This window comes from Daktulosphaira vitifoliae, unplaced genomic scaffold (assembly GCF_025091365.1).
Source record: "Daktulosphaira vitifoliae isolate Bord-2020 unplaced genomic scaffold, ASM2509136v1 Scaffold_5, whole genome shotgun sequence".
Classification (NCBI taxonomy): Eukaryota; Metazoa; Arthropoda; class Insecta; order Hemiptera; family Phylloxeridae; genus Daktulosphaira; species Daktulosphaira vitifoliae.
The window spans coordinates 15286369-15308343 of record NW_026099576.1 but is presented as its reverse complement, the minus strand read 5'-3'; the positions used below and the strand labels follow the sequence as shown (position 1 = coordinate 15308343).

Below are 21975 nucleotides of genomic sequence, written 5' to 3'. Positions count from 1 at the left end.
TTATGCAAGTTTATTAAAAGGGTCACACTGTTTAAGAGAACACGTGCTAGTTGCATTCTAAACCCTACTAAACAGCTGTTTTATTTCAATGGTGTACAGAATTAAAGAGCTATGCATTCCATGTTAGTTAATAGTCATGCCTTTTGAATTATTTACAAATTTCATCATTTGTGGGTTAGGTTGCACCTTGCTTGATAACTAGCGCTACCACCCTACTTATAGTTTTGTTAGTGAGTCTATGGTTGGTTTTATTCAACAGGATGAAGAGCGGAACTCGGCAGCGCTTAGCACATCGATTCATTTTCATTCGTGTCGCTGGAATCTTGTGACGTTGGTGTTCTGCGGTTTGTCGTTATATTCATAACTTCTTCGGTCAGTGATCTAATCGATTCTCTTCTCCGCCCTCTTGACTGTCTGACGTCGTTTGCCGCAACAGCAACTTAAACAGTACGACACAAAAGGCTTCCAGACACCTCCGCATTTTAATATCAGTATTCTTCTGTAAAATATTTTATATTCTTATGAGTATATTTTAAAAATAAATTTGTCTTAATTATATTAAAACCATTTACTTATTTATAAAATTGGAAAACTATCCACGCCTACGTTAAAAGGGTTACAACATAAAACAATATCATCTTAAAGACTACTCTGATATAATAAGGTAATTATAATGTATTTTATGATTCAAAAAATGAATAGAGGTAAGTCCTATCTCAAATTAAACAAAATTACAATTTAATTATTGCTAATTAAAAATTGTTTGCAAGATTCAACATAAATCTACTTTTTTAAGTAGAGTTGTGTATAATACCACAGTATTCATTTGATGCAATATAAATAATTATTTGGTAATATCTAAGTAATTTTTGCAGTAAAAGAATATCAATTGTGCTGTAAACTTTTTATAATACAGTAATTAATACTTATTCATTAAAAATGTGTCTAAGAAAAAAATTCAGACTATGTGATGATCTAAATACAGGATAATTCTTTTAACAATGAAAAATTAAAGATTAATTTTTTAACAAGTTTTCTTATTAAATATGTCAAGTTTAATTTCAATTATTTGTTCTATAATAAACTTAACTTTTAGACCAATTTTTTTTGCCATTGTGCAAAAAGAGACCCGGTGATAATTTTATTTATTTTTGAATTTTTGTAATTATAGTTTAAGTTCGAAAAAATATTAGATATACATTTTTTATTTCTATTTGACTTAATTATTAAGCATTACATAATTATATATATATATATACATATTTTTATTTAATTATTAAACTGTTTGAAATATTTAAAAAATATAAATTACATTTTTTTCACAATAATAACAATTTAGGCTTTTAATAATTGTGTCATTCCAGTGGATTGACAATTTAAATTTTTTGTTCTAAGATTATAGTAGTGTTTGTATTTCAATAGTTATTAGTTTTATTTATATTTTTGTTTACTCTATTTAAATAATAATAAAAATAGGATCAATAATTTTCTAAAATATTTCTAAGAACTATGTTTTAACAACTTAAAATGACAAATTAAAAAATATAATATAATAGAAATACTTCTAAAAAAATTTTTTGGTAAAACAGATTTTACTTTAAGAGTAATTAGATTTTTTTAATATAACAAGTTAGAGAAATTCTGTCAAATGAATATTAATTTTCAATTATAAAATTTATACTAGAAAAATAATCTTAACAACTTTGTGGTAATATTGGTAAGTATTAAACTTAGGTGTTGAGTGAAAAATCATTGAAGAAAACAAATCACACTTTTATTCTCCTTAAAAAATATTTATATTTTTATATGAAATATTTTATTATAAGGAGGCTAAGCTCTCCACTCTCACCTGTGATATTAATCCAAAATGTTGATTATAAAATTGAGCATTAGGACTAATTATAATAATGAGTCTATAATTATATATGTTTAAAAGTATTAGTCAATTTCTTGAAGGTAACATAATAATTTTATGATTTATAGAGAAATATATATCTCATTATATATACTATTATATATTATTAAGTATACTAATTATACTCGAATAACCAAAATAGTGCAGTAGTCAATAACCTCAAAATATGTTTAGTAGCCGAGTTGAGTATTATTTGATTATTTTTTTAATTGATGTTTAATAAAATTTTATTACTCACTTTTTTGTCTTTTATTTGATAAATATATTTAATTATAATTTTAAATAATGATGATTTCAATTTAAGAAATGGATTTATTAATTTAATTAATTCTATTTTTTTCAAGAAAAAGATCTGGTTGTGAGGTTAGGATTTATAGACTTCTCTTTACCAGTGTTGTTTTTTTTTCAAATCCATAGGATATATGCTTTCTTAGAGATTTTGAAACCTTACATCGAAGATATTAATGAGTTTTCATTCAGTTTCTATAATGTGTGTATAATATAAGGCATTGACAAAAAATATATACATATTATATGTACAAAATAGATAGAGTTTTAATTTAAAGTTAAACGAAGGCTTAAAAACATACGTGTATTTAGTATTTTTACTGGGTATACATTAATTTAAAAAATTCAAAATAGACATACGCCCTCTACACGCTTTTACTACTCGAAACACCGTTGCACTACAATACAATAGATTAATTGTGTAGTAAAAAGAGTGTAACGTTGTTTTTAAGCATAATATTTGACTTAAGATTTTGCATATCAAATTTTATTATTTTATTTTATATGGTAATTAATTGTTTTTAAGTTAATTCGTCGTTTTAAGTACTCTTTTAAGTATTACAAAAAAAAATTTATTTTCCATTGTTTCAAAAGAGAAACGGGTCAAGGAAAAAACCACCAATTTTTTACTTTTAAGTTTAGTTGAAGTTAACTAATAGACGACAAAACATATATTGACTAATTACGGCGTAATTATTTATGTTTACTCTAGACATCTTTGTGTAGAATTATATTTAGCGTCTTATTTATGGATAGGTACAAGAAGTATACCAATAAGTACGTAAAATATTGTATTATTATTGTCGGCTAATTGTTTTGTTGATTTAATAAATAAAAATAACAATTTGAAATGACGGTTATACAAAAATTTCTTTTTTGGCGATCATAAATTTTGAAAAGGTTTTTATACATATTTTATTTATATATTGAGCGTGTTCATATCATTGGCTAATTAATAGGTTTTTTTTAAATTAATTGGCAAACAATTTTTAAATTTAAACTTTGATACAAACTCTCAAGTTTTAAAGTAAAAACTGAATGAAGTAATTGATGAATTTTTAAATATTAAAATTGTTGAGTCTTAAACTTCTGATATAGTGTGCCTTACCTTATTTTTATCTATTCATTATAAACGACATTATTTTTTTCATTATAGCTGTAATATTTTAACTACAATAGTTTAAACCCAAAAACGTCATTACGTTTAAAGTAAAATACACATTGTTTACTGACGATTATTTTCACAATCAAATCAAATAAGACTAGACATCATAAAAGTAAATAGTGAAATGCTAAGAAATAAATAGTCGTATATATATAAAAGAAATAGCTCAATTTTTCCTTACAAGATTTAAAAAAAAATGGTGAAATCTTGAGTGTGGACAAGTAACCATAGCACTTTCCTATCTGCGCCTATAAAAACCATATGTTAAAAAATAATAGTAAAAAAATGAAAAAAAAGGTTTTATTTTAATTTATGTTTATAGTATGAAACGTATAGTTAAATTAGTGTATCTGCTATTTGTTTATTTATTATATTTTCTTGTTGATTATTTTTATACAAATTTTTATCAGTTACATATTATTTTATTAGTTTAATAAGTAATTAATTCCCTATTCATAGATACGTAAATAAATATGTTTCTATTACATATTAGGTACTTTGTGACCAAATATGTCTGTTCAAATTTCAACGTATTAATAGTTATTATAATAAACATACTCATTGGTTGTGCAATCAAAATACTTCTAAGGTTTTATGTATAAAAATACAGCTAGATTTATACAAATAGTTTAATTTGTTTATTCAAGTCACAAATGACACATTTCTGGAGATAAAACTTGTCTTATGGTCAGATCAAACTACGCAGTTTCTCTTTAAATGAAGTCGTTGGAAAATAGGCACTCGTTTTTAATTATTTAAATACACAATTTTTTTATATTGACCCAACCAGTTTTTAGCATAATTTAGATAACGATTGTTTATCGTATAGAGTATTGAATTCGTTACAGGAATTTCTTAAGCTTAATCGATAGAATTATTATGTTTACAAAAGAATCATATTACTTTTTGTGTAATATTCTCTTACTAATTACTGCCGTTTGTCTAATCGGTGAAGTTGTGTTGGCGATAGTTAAACCCATACATATAATAATTATTATACTTTACTAACTGTAGTTTATCGAACCTCTCTATCCGTGTCCTGATCGCCCGCCACCATATCGTGCCAATTCGCTATTGAACTATACCACGACCACATCATATTTTTAGCTCAGTCAGCAATCAGACGCCATCGGCTTAAATCGTAAAACTTTGACTCGTTAATTACTTTCTGTTGTTTATTAATTTTTAATAAAGTCTTTAAAGATTTAAATTGCATTCAGTTTAAATTTATTTATTTTTGTTAAGAGGTATAATTTCTATTTTCTCTTGTTTATGAATTTTGATTTTGTAATAATTTAACTTCTTGTCTTAAATTATTCGTGCTTTAAATATAAGTGTTATTTTAAAAACTTTCTTAGTTTTCATCGTGAAACAAAGTTAAGTCTAATTTTTTTTTTTTTTGCAGATAAATACCATGGAAAACGTTGATAACGAAATCATGCAACCCGGTCTTCATCGTTTATGGGCTAAGCGTCAAGGAAGTATTTTGGGACCTTTGCAAGATATCCGAGATGAGCTTTTGGATGAGAATCATTTCGGTTATGATAGTCGGGTAAGAATTAAAATTATAATAATTTTAATTAAAGAATATTTCATTAGTTCTATGACTTATCTAACTAATAATAATTAATTAGATCAGATTTAGATAAATTATTATTTTATAACTAAAAAAATACTAATGAGAAAAACAATTGAATTTATTTAGTGATATCTGTGTGTTTTAATGTATATCGTTTCTCAATAATACCAAGAATTGTAAATTAAAAAGAAAGTAAAACAAAAAACCTTTAAAAACTAGACATTTAATAAAAATAAATTGTCGGTTACTTTTATATATGTAGCCACTGTTAAAAATTTAAAGAGAAACAGTTCAATGAATCGATAAGTTACATGATTAAGAATACATGTGAATCATATTTAGAACTACGTATATATCTCGTCGTATCCAAGTGAAAATAGATGCAAATTAATAATATGATGATATATATTTTTTCGTCGCTTTAAAGTGTTATTCTTAATAAATTGTAATTTCTTGAACAAGTTATGATAATGGTTAAGTATTTTTTATAATGTTTAACGGAAAAGATATATTCGTAATATTTGTGCGGTGTTGTTTGCTATTAGAAGTCTTTTGGAGGTTCTTTGACTATATTTGAAAATTTCATAGCCTTGAGTTTAATTTCAATATAAAGTTATCAATTATTTTCTTTTTAGATATTGAGGTTTCCTATTAAATTGCTTCAAAAAATTAAGTGCCTTATCGGTGTAGTGTTTTCTGAACTTCTTGTTTAAACTACGTAGATAATTTTTTAATATTTATATTTATGTCCAATATAACTCTAAAGCCGGAATAGAATATTTTATTTGACCTTAAATGTTGAATTTTAATTTTTTCCGTTTCAATTCTTCTTTATAACTGTCGTATCCAAAATAGATTATAATAAGAATTTTAACATTACTGTAATTTTTATATAAAAAATGGTTACAACTATAATTAAACATTTTTTTTAAATAAAAATATTTGTCTATTAATAATTGGTTATTTATTTGTTTTCATAATTTTTGATGAAACTGGTTAAGAAAATGTATGCTAATTTTCATTTAATATTCATTAGTGATAATTTATTTCTCGTGTTTCGCTAAATTAAAGTAAGATTACTTAGTATAATATTTATATGAAACAGTATTCTCGTAAGATATATTTATTAAGATCATAGTATAATTTTAAAAATTAATTTACTTAATATTAAGTACAATATTTATGTGTTCAAAGTAATTATTTATTATAAAATTATTAAATTACCTTACACACCATATGCCAGTACAATTTTTCATTATTTGTCTTGAAAACTTAGTTATGTGTTTTTATCGAGATTATAGTTTTGAAAGTAATTAGGGGGGTTTATCCTCATAGAACAAAAAATATTTCTATGCTAATAATGTAATCCTACCATAAAGTTGCACAAACTTGGAGCACTTAAAAGTGGCTCAAACAAAATGTATAAATGTATATCGGGTCATTACTTATGAATAATAATAAATACAAAATGATTTCGTATTTATATAAGTTATGTATTATGTGTTTTTTAAAATTGATACTTTTTAACTCGTAAGAAATTATTATAGGCTAAAATAATTTATACGCGATCAATACAGAAATATACAGAGTACACCCAAAGAAAAACCTCAATCAATTTTGATAGATAAATTTTATCAAGGGTTTATGATAATGTTTTATTAATACGAACAAAATAATTATTCTTATAAATAATTATTGTTCAAGACAAGAAAAATAATTATCATATTGATAAATATATCATAGATTCAATAGTAATGATATATTTATCAAATTGAACGATGAATTTATTATATAGATCGAGGTTTTTCTCTGGGTGTAGTCCACCATATTTTAAATTTCTTTATTTTTTAAAATAAATTTTAGATTTTTGTATTGTGTTAAAAGAATTTTTATTATTTGTCTCAAAAAATTAAAATAATTTAATTTTTTCAAAATTTCAAAACAGACATTTTAAATTTTTCTTACAAAAAATGTTGATAGGTTAATAATAATTTTAGTTCAAGTTCTCGTTGAGTTTTTAGTGTATAGAGTGAGTATGAAACACGATCAGAGCATACATACACCAGTTTAATCAAACTAAGCCTTTAATATTTGATTGAAAAGTTAAAACATCAGAATTATAAAATTATAAAAATATAAACTACTGTAAAATTTAACAGATTCGCATTGTAACGTTTTTAATGATTGTGACTAGTGAATCACCGTCAAATATCATCTATACTTGTCTCAATTATACTGCGTCTCCACATTATGTGTCCCGTGAAGATTGTTTTCTATGATTTTTTTTTTCTAAATTATATATTTTTGTAAACTTATATCAGTAAGTGAATAGACTGATTAACTTTTTAAAAACGTCATACCTGCTGTATTTTTCACTTTTTTATTCTTCAAAATTATAAATACGTAAGTTGACGAAAAGTGTTTTTTCTTAAAGGTTATTTGTATTTGTACACATTTAATGTTTAAGAAACAAAATGTTGGCTGTGACACTTCAAAGATTGGCTGAAAGCCACATTAAACATTATTAGTATAAAGATGACTTAAATTACATAAAGTTTACTACGTAACATGTTTTTAACTGTAACGAGTCAATGCGTCATTAGTTTTCCAAGTTACAAAAATTTCAAATATCTATGTTTTACATAACTTTAATTGTTATTTATTGTGACAGTATGGATAAGAATCAATGTAACCTTTAAACTTCTTTGTAATGTACAATTATTGTATCCACGAAATTTGTATAGTATAAGATTACATAAAAGAAATTGTCGCTTAGTGTTAAGAACAGATAGTAAGATACATCTCTGCATAATAATAAAGTTATTTTTTTTTAAGTGTTACACCTATAAGGTACGAATATATGTAAAACTTCCTAGATCTGTTAATTAAATTAATTTCATTATGAATAGTAAATGCGTTCATTAAACAAAATGTTCGCTATTGAATTCTTAATGCAATTGTTTTTTTATATTTTGTTTTTACAATGTGATATTAATTATATGCCTCGTAGATATGATCATCAGAATTTTAACATAGTATAATTAAAATTGCATAAAAAAATAAAAAATTATGGCTAGTAAGTTGCTATTAATAATCACAAAAAAAAAATATATTGAGAAATGCCATTTAAAAAAATAATTATTTATAGTATATTGATAATTCTACAGAAACAATTTATATGCGAATAACATAACTTTAGTCATAATATATAGGACAATGTAGGGTAAAACGAGGACATTAACGTTTGAAGATCCTTAATTCTCTTAAAATATTTTTTTTTCAGATTAAAATTTTTAGGGCATTCTTATAATAAAACTTATTTTAATGAATTATTAGTTAGATACAATAACTGTCATATTCTTAGAAAATTAGTTTAATAATAAATAATAAATAATTTTAATATATATTAGCATCAGTAGTGACTTATACTTGAAATTAGAAAAATTTTTAGATATACTTAACTTATTTTATTAGTAATAATATTAATAAAACACTTTTTGAGGATGATAAATAGAATTTTTAATACGTTTAAACTCCAAACTATTTTTTTGTATTTAAACAATAATTATGAAAAGGCAATACATCTAAAATTAATAGTTTACTTATGGTTAAAGTATAATTAAATAAAATATCCCGTCACTATTGCGTTCCTAATTTAAGTACCACACATAGTTCCAATTAATATACTCATTTAATATTGTATATTTATCAATTTGTCATAAAACTTTTTTTTTTATTAAAGTTATTATTAAATAAATTCTTTAATTTTCTCCAATAACAAAAAAAAGTTAAATATTGGTTGAATATATTTTAATAGAGAAAATCAAAATAATTTAACAATAGACTAATTAAACGTATTTCAAGTATTAGACATAAAATAATTGATATTTGAGTTCAAAATATTAATCATGTATTGTCATATAACAAGAATACTTAAGATCTCACTTTTGAAACAATAAAACCGAAAAATCAGAGTTATTGAGATGTCTCCGTTTTGACCCACTATTCTTATTTATAAGTTTCCTTATCTTTCATAATTTTTCTGATCTAGTTATTTGAAAAATGAAAATATATGCATTTTGGGATTGAACTTATTGGTTGTTTTTTGAATTAGATAACTTCAAATCTTTTTATTAAGTAAGGAATAATAAAAAACAACACTATAGATATTACATTGTGACATGCAATAAATTTATAAACCATTACATTTATTAGTGCTATACTAATTAGTTTTATGTTTCAATAATTTTGAACTACGTTCATGGAGTTTTTACTAGATAACATACAAAATATTTGTATTAGTTAATGTTAAATATCCCCATATTAGCAGGGACCCGAATTGAATTGTAAGGTTGAGGAACTCGTCACTACCTATCGAAACAAATGAAGACTTCATTATCCAGATTATTAATTCTATAGATTAAAATATATTTGTAGTTTCGCTTATTTGCTCCAAAAGTTGATAAAAAGTTTATTTATTAATAATAATTTGAATTATAATACCAAAACATTATATTAAATTATTTATTATCTATAAAATTATAGATTTTCTTATGTCGAATTTTTTAATATTTCAAACTACATTGAAGTCCTCTAGAATTTATATTTTATAAACTTTTATTTTAAAAATCTCAATAACTTGAAATTTTTGATACTTATATCTTTTTTTGAGATTTAACGTATCGTGTCTCGTGTATTAATAATAATGAATAAATAAGTTCAAAAATTAAAAACCCAGCACAGGGGGGTCGCGGCACAGTGGTGACGTGGCATAGTTGGATCAAGTATAATGATATCTGACAGTGATTAAAATCACTATAAAAAAAAAACGCTTCGATGCAAATCTTTAGATAGTGTTTAATTTAAAAAAATTGGTGGATTATTCCAAAAGCTTCATAAACTGCTAGTTCCTTATTAATATCCTGATTAAGACAAAGTATGTCGAATAAAAAAGAGATTATTAGAAAATAGTATTTCCCATAAAAAAATTATATTGATCAATACACTTTTCAATAAGTTATAGCATTATAATGTTAAAAATGTAAAAAATAAAATTGAGAATTTTCACACAATAATAGCATTTGGTAGCCATTTTCACCTTGAAGATAAAATAAAGTCCGAAATTTTTTTTTTCCATGATAAAGTATATTACATTAGCTTTAATTTAAGATATATATAAAAGTGTCAGACTTTCCGGAACACTTTCAAAATTTAAGTTGAAAAAGTCAATTTTTTGTGAAAAAGTTGTCATTTTGAATCCCCCCCTGTAGGCAGGTAAAAAGTCAGATTTATAAAAAAAATATACCAAATGATAGGTAAAGACATCATGCATCTACAAAAAAAAGAATTATATTGATCCATACATCTTTCGAGAAGTTATAGCATTATAAAGTTAAAAATATAAAAAAGAATTTTTTTACAAAAATCGTATTTTTTTTATTAAGTTTAATGTCTGTTTTCACCATGAAGATAAAATAAAGTCCGAAATTTTTTTTTACCATTATAAAGTATATTACATTAGCTTTAATTTAAGATATATATAAAAGTGTCAGACCTTCCGGAACACTTTCAAAAGTTACGTTGAAAAAGTTCTACTTTCTATATGCATTTTTATGTTTTGAATCCCCCCTGTATTTAGGGAAATGGTCCGATTTAAAAAAACAGTATGTCGAATGAAAGATCTATATAAATACTACTTCTCATAAAAAAATTGTAATGATTCATACATTTTTCAAAAAGTTATAGCATAATAAAGTTAAAAATGGAAAATACAAAATCGAAAATTTTCACACAAAAATAGCATTCGGTAGCCATTTTCACCATGAAGATAAGATAAAGTCCGAAATTTTTTTTTTTCATGATAAAGCATATTACATTAGCTTTAATTTAAGATATATATAAAAGTGTCAGACCTTCCGGAACATTTTCAAAATTTAAGTTAAAAAAATTAATTTTTTGTGAAAAAGTTGTCATTTTAAATCCCCCCTTGTGGGCAGGTTAAGGGTTAAATTTATGAAAAAAATATACCAAATGAAAGGTAATGATATTATGCATCTATATAAAAAAGAATTATATTGATATGTTTATTTTTGAAAAAGTTATGGCACTTTTAAGTAAAAAAAATTGAAAAAATTTCGAAAATTAGCGATTTTTAAATTTGTAATTTTTTTGGAGGTTTCCCCCTTTTACGGGGAACGAGGGAATTTTTTTCAATTTTTAAGGGTAATGTCTTCGACTAGATACGATTTGTGATCTTTTGACGTATCATTGAAAGAAATCGGTTCGGTGAGAGCTGAGAAAAAGTGGTAACAGACACAAAAAAAAAAACATCTTAGTAAAACCAATACCTTCTCAGCTTCGCATCGAAGCTAAAATAAAATTTGATTATATTTTTATAAGCAAAATGTGAATTCTAAGTGTTGATTATTTTAAAATAATTAATTTTTTTAATAGTCTCCATTAAAAATAATTTAACTAAAAAATATATTCAATTAAACTAGTCTAATATTTTTTTATTTTGTAGACAACTGATGAAGAAATTGGGGACAATGCGAAATCTAAAGAAGAAGCTTGTTGTTTAGATAAAGTTAGTATTCTTTATTTTTATAATTTTATTATTTCAATGGTAGGTATTTATAAAAACGTGAATTTACTATATAATTTTTAAGAGATAAAAACTTTGCCGGCCTTAAATATAGTACTTTTAACAAATTTTAATATCGTCTAAAATTGTTGAGTTTAATATATGTTTTTAATTTGGATTTTATCAACATGTGATAAATAGTTTTCCTTTTTTTTTTAAGATATCTATAGAAGACTGCAAAATGCTAATGACCAATAAAATGCCAATTTATCAGTTATTGCATTTCAATGTTTTCTGATCACTTTTTGTAATTATTTACAACATATATCTTATCGACCTTGTAAGGCTTTAGGGTCCATATATTGTATTCATTAGAATTCAGATTCCTTAGATGTATTAAAACCATCATCGTTTAGTATTCTCGGAAACTCGATGTTTAATATTTTATAAAATATCATTTAGGTTTCAATTGTACAAAACCGGTATTACGTGTCAATTTTGGTTTTATGTTAATAATATATTAGTAAATCATGAAGTTCACAAGTACGTTTTACCAGAGCCCTGTTCTTGTGAGTTCAGGGTCGGTAAGTTTTTATCTCTTGGTAAGTTATTTTAACCATATGCGTGAATAGATACACACCCATACACACATTTGAAGTAAAATAACATTGTCTATTTTACTGTAAGTAATCAAAGACAATTTGATGAACTTATTTAACCACCCCTATGTTTGTATGCACAATTTTGAATTGCCTATTTCGACTTCATAGAAAGATTTTTTTTAATATTTAATGTATTATGTGTTAAAAAATATACTTTTAAAACGTTTTTTAATTGACAAGAAATATATTTAAAAAAAATTTAATTGGAATTATAAATTTTGAACATTTTAATTTTTGTGAAGTTGAAATTGCAATTTCAAAATGTGTATTTTATAATTACTGTGTGTACTATGTACATTGGTTTATTATATGAATTTACATTCAACTGTCATCGATATGGTGCCTGTTAAAAAAAAAAAACATGTTCGCCAATGTAAATTCTGTTTACAGGACTCATCAGTTACATACATGGTTATTATATCCATGACGGACTCCATATTAGCAGAACAAAATTGCTTGTGAGTTATTGTTGCGACTAAAAAAAACAAATGATGTAATACCATGAAAAAAATGACGTATAATAACCTAATTAAAACTAAATAATATATATTTTACTAAAATTGTGTAGGTATCGATCACTATCTAATCGTTAGACATTTACCAGTGCCAGTATGTTTATTGGATACTTATTGATTTTACTTCTTGTCTGATTTCTGAAGAGTTTTGAATTTCATGCAAATGAAAGTAAATAATAGTGGGAACTTAATTATAACATAATTCAATACTCGCCGCTGTCTATTTAAAAAATAATTAAACTTTGATTGTATCTTAATAATTTTTCTCGGAAATATTATTTTTATTATTATATATAAATTTTTTTGGAGAAATAATTTCTTTGTAAATAAATTTAAACTGCTAAATTTTATAGTGGAGGACTTTTAAAAAAATTAAATATTTGAATCAACGAAAATTATAAGCATATTCCTGTAGAAAAATTTATATTTTTTTATTTAAATGAATAATTTAAATAATATTCAGTTGGTTTACATATTTTTAGACAAGCAGTTTTTTTTATAATACAGTAATTAAAAACATCACTGTCCTTTGCACAACTGTTTAAATATTTGATTTCATACACTAGTGATATAATATTATTTGGTGGTATACTTTATAGTTGAAACTACTTCAACGAATGAAATCTATTAAATTGTTTAAGTTAAATTTTAAATCATTGGCGTTTTTAGAAATAGTAAATTATTTCACTCACTAAAAACTTTTTAAAATTATTCTCTTTAGATTTTCATTTTCGTCGAATATTCTGTTCTTAACTTCTAACATGATTTAAAAATTCGATTTTTACATATTTGCAGAGGCGCAACTAAGGGGATTAGAGAAGCTGTGCTTTTCTAATATGTGATAGTCTTTCTCAAAATTATATATATTTTTCATAAAAATATCTTTAGACGAGGGAGTAAATTAAATTTAAATGTACGAATTTTCGTCATGTAATTTTATCTAAAGTCGTTATTATTTCATTTATCTCTTTTCTTCAATAATAATACGTTTTATTGTATTTAATTTTTACTTATTGTGTTTGTCCATTGTAAACTACAAGAAAAGCGAGTATTCATATAATTTTAAGTTAAAATTATTAGGTATTTATACATTGTTATTAAACAAATGTTTGGAAGGGAGTGGTATTTCTATTTGATCTATTTAGGATTATAATTTTATTTATTATAATATGAGCAATAAATGATAAAAATCACAAATTAAAATTTAAGTACATTTTTTTTTTGGAAACTAATGATCAATTATATTTATTAATTTGAAATAATTATATAATAAATTTGTAAGTAGCAGGGGTTTATCCTCTAGGATTATTGTTATGTTTAGGGATTATAATATCACTCTATCAATGTACAGTCATGAAATAGACTCAATATAGTAAAATAAGATTTTTATTAGATAAAGAAATTTATAGTGTAATTAAAAATTTTAATTATTTACAAAAATATAATATTACATATATTTAAAGTGAATATTTAGTAGCCTAATTACGCCAATGATTAATTTTCTTAGGCTACAATAAGAAATTTAAACACTTCATAAATTAAGTTATTATTTTAGAAATTATTTGAGTTTAGTATTCAATGAAAAAAATCCTTTATTTACCCATAATATCGTTATTATATTTTTATCAATCATTATTGTTTTTAATCTTTAATTTTATGTGCTGAGCATGTATAAATACATTTCTGTTTTAATTCAAGTAATTAATATAGTCCATTAAATAATGGACTATGAAAACTGATTAATTAATTTTTTTTTTTGTTTTAATTAGAGAGCTTGAAAAATAAAAGATAATTATTGATTTTTTTTAAATACACGAATCAATTATTGGTGAAAAGACATGTGTGCTTGATATATTTAAGTAGAAAAATATCTGGAGGATGATTCGATGGTTCCTGTGGAGTTGTGCTGCTGACAACAGCATTGTAGATGAAGATATGGGATTGAATTCACTGCTGCTGATACTGCTGCTTCTACATTTTTTACTTTGATGTATCATGAACTCAAGTCTTTCAACAATAAGTGATATCGTGCTTTTAACAGTCCAATAATTTTTGATGAATACTAAAAAACAATAGTTATTTATTACAATAATAATTCAATACACCCATTTCATATTATAATATATTTTTATGAAGTTCAAGTTTACTAACTAGTTACTACATAATTCTTTATAATGCTAATTTTTTATCCCTTTGACGTCAACTTTAACATTTTTTCCGTAGTAATTTTTTATTTTCTATAAAATATTTAAGTAGCTAATCATTATTAATTTATAGTGATCCCTTAATAATTCTATTTTGTTGTACAATATGTTTTTTAGGAGCTGACTGATAATAATGATTCGGAAAAATCTGTATCCATTCATAATAATTTGAAATATTGTACAAGTAGTTATTCAGATTCTACTGAAATTAAAGAAGTTTCTTTAATCACTCTTGATGGAGCTGAACTTAATGACTTTCCTGCTAAATATTCTGTTCCATTACTTAAATCTTATGAGTTAGCTGCTGTTGGTGTTTGGATACATCCCAATATTGTTCCAGGTTTCAAATATAAAGTACGACCTATTGATAATGATAAAGAGGTAATTTCAACATTTAACAATTATAGTTTTTTAATTTATTGATTTTAATTATATTCATATCTATTAAACAATTTGTAATATTTATTTCTTTATCAAGCGTACGAGATTTTTATTTGATAATCGAGCATTAGAATTATTAAGCATTGGACGAGGTTATTCCAGACGTTTAACATTTGAAGCGAGTCCAGGTCTTTTGAATGAAAATGATAACTATTTTTGGACAGATTCAATGCCTTCAGGCTATGCATTTCAAGTTTATGTAGTATCAGTTGGAGATAATTTTACAGTTTATGATGCAAATAATGTTGCTGTAGCTACACTTGAAGTGACTAAAGTTCAAGTAAGATTAATTATTTTATGTATTTTAATGTTTTGAATAAAAGTTTGAAATTTATTCAATAAATTTGAAGTTTTTCATAAAATTTTTAAAATAATATTTTGTTTAATTAAATTTTATATAAAATGTATAGAAGTAAAAGCCAAGTGGAAAATCATTGTACTTACCAATTCCCTAGTTTAATAACATATTAAATTTAAGAAAATTACAACTATGAAAAAAAAAGTAAAAATTCTTTCTGGTAACTTTTATTGTAACTTGATGTAATACTTTTAAAATCAACTTAGTTTTAACAAGTTTAAAAAAATGTTTTAACTTAGCCAATCTTAATAAAGCCTAATATAAAAATTATTTATTTAATTTTTTTTAGGGTGCCCAAAAAGAAATAACTCATGAAATATCTGAAAAAGGAGAAGTCATTAAACAGGTTGAAGTAAATATGTTGTGTAAAGTAGAATGGTTTTACAAGGAAGAATCTTTTGTAACAACACCTGTAAGTTAAAACATTTATACAATTTTTTAAAATTATTTAATATAACAGTAATTGTCAATATATTTTCTGTTGTATTAATAATATAATTCATTTTAAAGGTAACTGGAATTGCTATTGCATCAAAATCATCACGCGAATCAGCTAAGCTTGTCAACATTTTTGATGCATCTATTGGATTAATACCATGTCGAGGTTACACATTGATACCTGGTGTTGATAATAAACAACGTCAACTTGTGCTTAATGGATGTTCTATTGGTGATGTCCCTACTGTTTACACAATCACAGGTTTAGAACCATATGAACTACCAGTAATAGGTAAATTTATAAGTCATAGAGGTTGTTAGATATACCTATATAATTAATTTTTTAATAATAGGTACATATATTGATTCAAGAATTACACCAGGATTTAATTACAAAGTACGTCCAGCTGGACATAAACATCATCTATTTAATGGAAACGCTTTGCAATTGGTAAATATTGGTATGGGTTATGGTAAACGAATTACTTTTAAACCTGATAAAAATAACTTGAACAACAATACTAATTATTTCTGGAGTGATTCATACCCGGATGGCTATGGTTTTGAACCTCAGGCTGTCTTTTGTGGAATGAAATTTGATATAATGGATGGTACATTAAAAATAGGACAAGCTACTGTATTCCGTAGTGATAATCCACAAATTGAAGATCAACAAAGCATTGTATGGATTTTATTTTTTCTAAATATACATAAGTAGTGATAATTTTTTAAATATTTTAGGTGAAAGGAAAATTAGGTTCCACTATTACAAAATATATTCATATTGATGTTACTTGTCATGTGGTATTAAAGGGTAATGAAGTAGTTGAAGAGTCACATGATCTTGGTGTATCTGGAACAGCTGTTGTTGTAAAATACCCTAAACAAAATGAGTCTCAGCTATTGTACGTTGATAATATTGGTTTAAGTTCTAAACTAAACATTGTTTTTATGAATCAAGAATCACATCTCATTTTCCAACCAATATAAATTAATCATCACTTTAATAATGAACTAAATATTTGTCGCAATAGAGGGCATTACAAAAAAATTATAATTGAATTTTGTTGTTCCTCATACAATAATTAAATATGATCATTACTGACTACTTGTAAAGTTTTTGAGCTTTTTCAGTACTGTAATGTTCAAAGTACTATTACATTGGCTTTTAAATTTATAAATCATTATATTCATTGATTTGAAGTAATCATTTTACTACATTGTATAATTAGTTAAAACTATTAATTTTATACTGAATTGATGATTAGAAGTAAGTTGCAGGGTTGGATGTTATGATATTATTTATAACTATTTTTAACAGTATTTTATAGTATTGTTTTACATTGTATGTGTTATTTTCTCATCCCTTAAGAATTATTAGGACATTTTATTTAATTTAATTATCTCGAAAAATGATGAAAATCGCCTTATTTTTTTTTGTCATTGTTTATACTTAAGAAATATTATCTGTATATTTATGATTTAATTTTATAATTTTTGGTTTTATTACTCATAAAATACATATAACTTATAAGAATATTTACATAATGTGTGACTGAATAATATTCATAAATGTTAAAAATGTATAACATGATTTAAAATTTTTTTATCACAAGAAAAAGATGTATTAAAAAAATAAATGTTTATATTGTTAAAGTCTATTTGTTTATACAATTTTTTTTTTGAATTGAATTACTGATACTTCATTTTCCTCACCTTTATCCCAACTACTTTGGGTTAGTCACCCTTATCCTAAACTTCCACTTGACATAATCTCCCACATAATCTAAGCACACATTATCTGTCTTCAAATCACATTCAATAGCACCCCTCCATCTCTTTTTTGGTCTTCCTCTACCTCTTCTTCCTTCAACATTCATTTCTATAACTGTTCTTACAGTTTTCGAGATTTCTCTCTTCTAACATGACCAAACCATTTAAGTCTATTTTATCATAATCCACGATTGATACTACCCTTATACTCCCTCATATATGTTAGTTCCTTATCCTATCTTCTCTAGTTATCCACTCATCCAAGGATTCTCATCTTTGCTGAATTACTGATACCATTTATTAGAATTATAAATATAACAAATTATTAAGGAACAAAATGTTTTTTAATTCGACATTGATAAAAATTAATATAATCAATAAAAAAGTGTTTAGTTGGCCTAGTTGCACCAGTTTGAAGAGTAGAGGTAAAATAAAAAAATTTAGCTCAATATAAACATTTTAGAACACAAATTTACTTGTCATTCTAAATTGGAATTGGACATCTAATATTATAAAGTTGCGTTATACAAAAATTTTTAATTTTTTAACTCTTACTTTTTCATTAAATATTCATATTTGATCGGGATGTATCCGCTCGGGATCCTTTTTGGGCCTATGCACGATTATAGATAAGACTATCTTCAATCGTGGATCTATGAATAATGATTTCATATCACTGAGTATACAAGAAAATTATGAAAAGTTTCTGATAAGAAATAACTGACAACGGAAAATAAATTTAAAATCATGTTATCAATTATTATCAATTATAATTATAAAATTATTATTTTTTTAATATATTTCATTTTATTCAAATCGTTAATGGTAAAAATAACTCAAACATTGCATTATTTAATAAATTTGTCATTAATAATAGTTCTGGTTGCTTTAAATTAAACAATTATGTTACAATAGATAATTATAAAATTCAAAATTAATTAAAAATTTTTTTTTATCTATACTGTTGTTATTTATTGGTGTAATCAAATATACTAGATTATTTGTAAGTTAAATTCAATTTTGTATATAAAACATTGTCTAGTAAAAATGAGTAAAAAATTAAAGACAACACCAAGAGAGGAGTTATCTAAAGGATTTCTATTGAAAGATACAAGTAACAATGAATGGGAGATTCAAAATATTATTGGAAGTGGAGGATTTGGTTATGTGTATTGTGGTAAGATATTAAAGTATTTTTTTTTTTTAAATTATACTAATTAAAAGTTTAAATTAATTTTTTTACCTTTCAACTTTGATTAATTTTTTCTTAGCTACAAAACACGGGTCTCGAATGAAAACTGAATATGCTGTAAAAACAGTAAGTATTTAATATTTTATTTGAATTAATTATACTGTAATATGGAGTAATTGAAATTAATTAAAAAAAACGAATTAGAAATGGAGAACTCTAGAATTTTAAAACAATATATTTATAGCTAAAAAATACTTCATTTTATAAAAATTTATTATATTGTTATAGGAAAATATGGAAAGTGGACCTCTATTTGTTGAACGAATGTTTTATCTAAAAAATTTAAAAGATAAAGGTAATTAAACTTTTTTTATTTTGCATAAAATTAAGTTTTTAAATCAATAGAAAACTATCAGAAGCCACATTTTCAAAAAAAAAAAATTGTTTGAAAATGTGGCTTCTAATAGTTTACCTTTGGTCTATAAAAGTATAGCTAGAATTCTATAAAATACTTATGTGCTATAAATAATATAAAGTGTTTATTTTAAAAATATAATTCCTGTACTAATTACAGTTTTTGAAATATTTAATACAAATTTTTTTCTAAACCCTTAACAAAAATTAATAAAAAATTTAAACATTCAATAAATATCTTTTTTGTTACAATGTTTTTTCCATTTATTTATGATTTCTGTGATATTATTATCTTGTTACTTAATTAATGAATAATAGTTTTAAATAGTAAAATTAAAGAATTTTTTTTGCATTATAATGGAAATTATATTCCAGCGTAGTAAAATTTTGATGATTTTGTATTTTTAGATATTGAATCATGGAAAAAAGAAAAGAAACTCAAAGAATTACCTATTCCGAAGTTTTATGGTTTTGGTAGTGCTGAATATAATAATAATAAATATAGATTTATTGTAATTGAAAAATTTGATCAGGATTTAGAATCTTTTTTAAAAACCATAAAAAGTAGTCTATTGTTGGGTGCAGTAATCAACATTATGCGACAAATAGTAAACTTTATTTTGTAAAATACTTTTAGTTTTAAATATTATTTTATTTAAATAATAATCTTAGATAGATGCATTGGAGTTCATTCATGTATGTGGTTATGTACATTGGGATGTAAAAAGTCAAAATATATTTATTGGTAAAAAACCAAAACAAAATCATGTTTATTTAGGAGATTTTGGTATGGTAACCAAATATAAAACTGAAGATGTTGTACCTAATAAAAAATTTGCAAATAATGGTACTCAAGATTATATTGCTTTAGATGGTCATGCTGGAAGTAAGTTTTTGTAAAATTTCTACTACAAAAAATTATTTTGTTAAATGTCTTTTAATTACTCTAAAAAATTAGAGTATATTATAAGTTAAAATATAGCCTCATTATGTTATAATTTATAGCATATTAATACATTCTAACTTAAGTTACAAAATTATAGTAATTTTTCAATTTTTAGTGCATACAAGGCGGGGTGACTTAGAAAGTTTAATGTACAATGGATTAGAATGGCTAAAGTTAAATTTACCTTGGAAAGGGCAAACACTTCTGAAATGTATAAAATCTAAATCGGAGATGAAAGATGCTCTACTTTCAGGAAAAGAATCAAAATATAATTTCAAAAATGTTCCAAAATGTAATTATATTTAATTATTGTTTAGTTATAGAATAAATCAAAATTTAGTGATAATTGAATAGAAATATCAATAATAGTAATATTCAGAATTTACTTGAAATATCAAATATTTAAAAAAAAATCATTATTATATTTTTATAGTATGAAGTGGACCTAGGTTTTAGTAGCCATAATATAGAGTTAATGTTTAGATATTTTAATTCTGGCCCCAGGGTTTTAAAAAAGTGTTTATTTAGAAGTGAAAGTTGAACCATACATAAAAAAGAAAGCTGGAGATTTTCAGTTAATTTGAACATTGTTTGATTATTATTTTTTGATTTTTCAAACAGAATTATAAATCATAAGGTAGATTTGATTATTTTTTATTTAAAATTCAATTATCTTACCAAATAAAACCTTATTTAAAAACTTAATAATTCATAACATTACTAAACATAAATAATACTCAAAAAAATAATGTACAAATGTATTGATAAACTCTAATTGTAATATAATTACATAGTAGTGTAAATAATATTAATTAGATTAAATTAGTATTTTGTTATTAATTAATCAACATTTTTTATATGAAAAATTAAAATTTACATTTATTTATCTAATTATTTTTATTATTCTCAGGCTATTATAAAACTATGAAAATAATTTATAACATAAAACCGGCTGAAGAACCCAATTATGCTATGTTAAAAAAATTATTAAAGCAATACAAATTAGAAAAATCTACCTAATTAAATTACAATACTATAATAAAATAATATTAATTTGAATTGATAGTAAAATAAAATGTTTTGTATAATTGTAATAAGTTGTAAATTGTATAATACAAGGCAAATTTTTTAATATTTAAATTTTAGTTGTTAAATTATTCCTTTGACGAGGAATTTCTTTTTATTGGTGTGCTGGAATTATATAGTTTATTCAGACTTTTTTTTCAATTAAAAAATAACAATCCATAATACTATTTTTTTTGATTTTTTGAAAAATAGTTTGGTGTAATGTAACACATGTAAACTTACATGTGTTATTTTTCTTAGATTAAAAATTTATAAAAATGTTTAATTTCTGAGATTAAGAAAATTCATTATTATAATTTCATTTTGTCCTATGAATGTTGTATTTATTTCATTAACAACGTAATACATTATGATTTTTTAAATACTTTTTCTAGTAATTTATATTTTAAATTAATATTTAATGAAAATCACACTAT

The 21975-nt window shown here is 23.6% G+C and overlaps 2 protein-coding genes across 5 annotated transcripts; both read left to right on the top strand.

The window, feature by feature from the left end:
- The first annotated feature begins 169 nt into the window (after positions 1 to 169).
- LOC126907709 (uncharacterized) lies at positions 170 to 17809 on the top strand. 4 transcript variants are annotated; one of them, XM_050689200.1, is made up of 9 exons: positions 170 to 664; positions 4774 to 4920; positions 11471 to 11533; positions 15029 to 15292; positions 15390 to 15632; positions 16000 to 16122; positions 16221 to 16440; positions 16502 to 16830; positions 16890 to 17809. In XM_050689200.1, exons 2-9 carry the CDS (start codon positions 4783 to 4785, stop codon positions 17136 to 17138), a joined length of 1629 nt encoding a protein of 542 aa, XP_050545157.1. In that variant the 5' UTR covers positions 170 to 664; positions 4774 to 4782; the 3' UTR covers positions 17139 to 17809. The 4 variants fall into 4 exon arrangements, with proteins under 4 accessions (XP_050545157.1, XP_050545158.1, XP_050545156.1 ...); XM_050689201.1 differs by lacking the exon at positions 170 to 664 and adding an exon at positions 4299 to 4509; XM_050689199.1 differs by lacking the exon at positions 170 to 664 and adding an exon at positions 4300 to 4615.
- Positions 17810 to 18746: 937 nt separating this feature from the next.
- LOC126907489 (nucleosomal histone kinase 1-like) lies at positions 18747 to 21736 on the top strand. The gene is made up of 7 exons (XM_050688819.1): positions 18747 to 19098; positions 19193 to 19239; positions 19402 to 19468; positions 19936 to 20135; positions 20200 to 20413; positions 20589 to 20765; positions 21384 to 21736. The coding sequence occupies exons 1-7, from the start codon at positions 18969 to 18971 to the stop codon at positions 21491 to 21493; spliced, it is 945 nt and encodes a 314-aa protein (XP_050544776.1). The 5' UTR covers positions 18747 to 18968; the 3' UTR covers positions 21494 to 21736.
- The last annotated feature ends 239 nt before the right edge of the window (positions 21737 to 21975 follow it).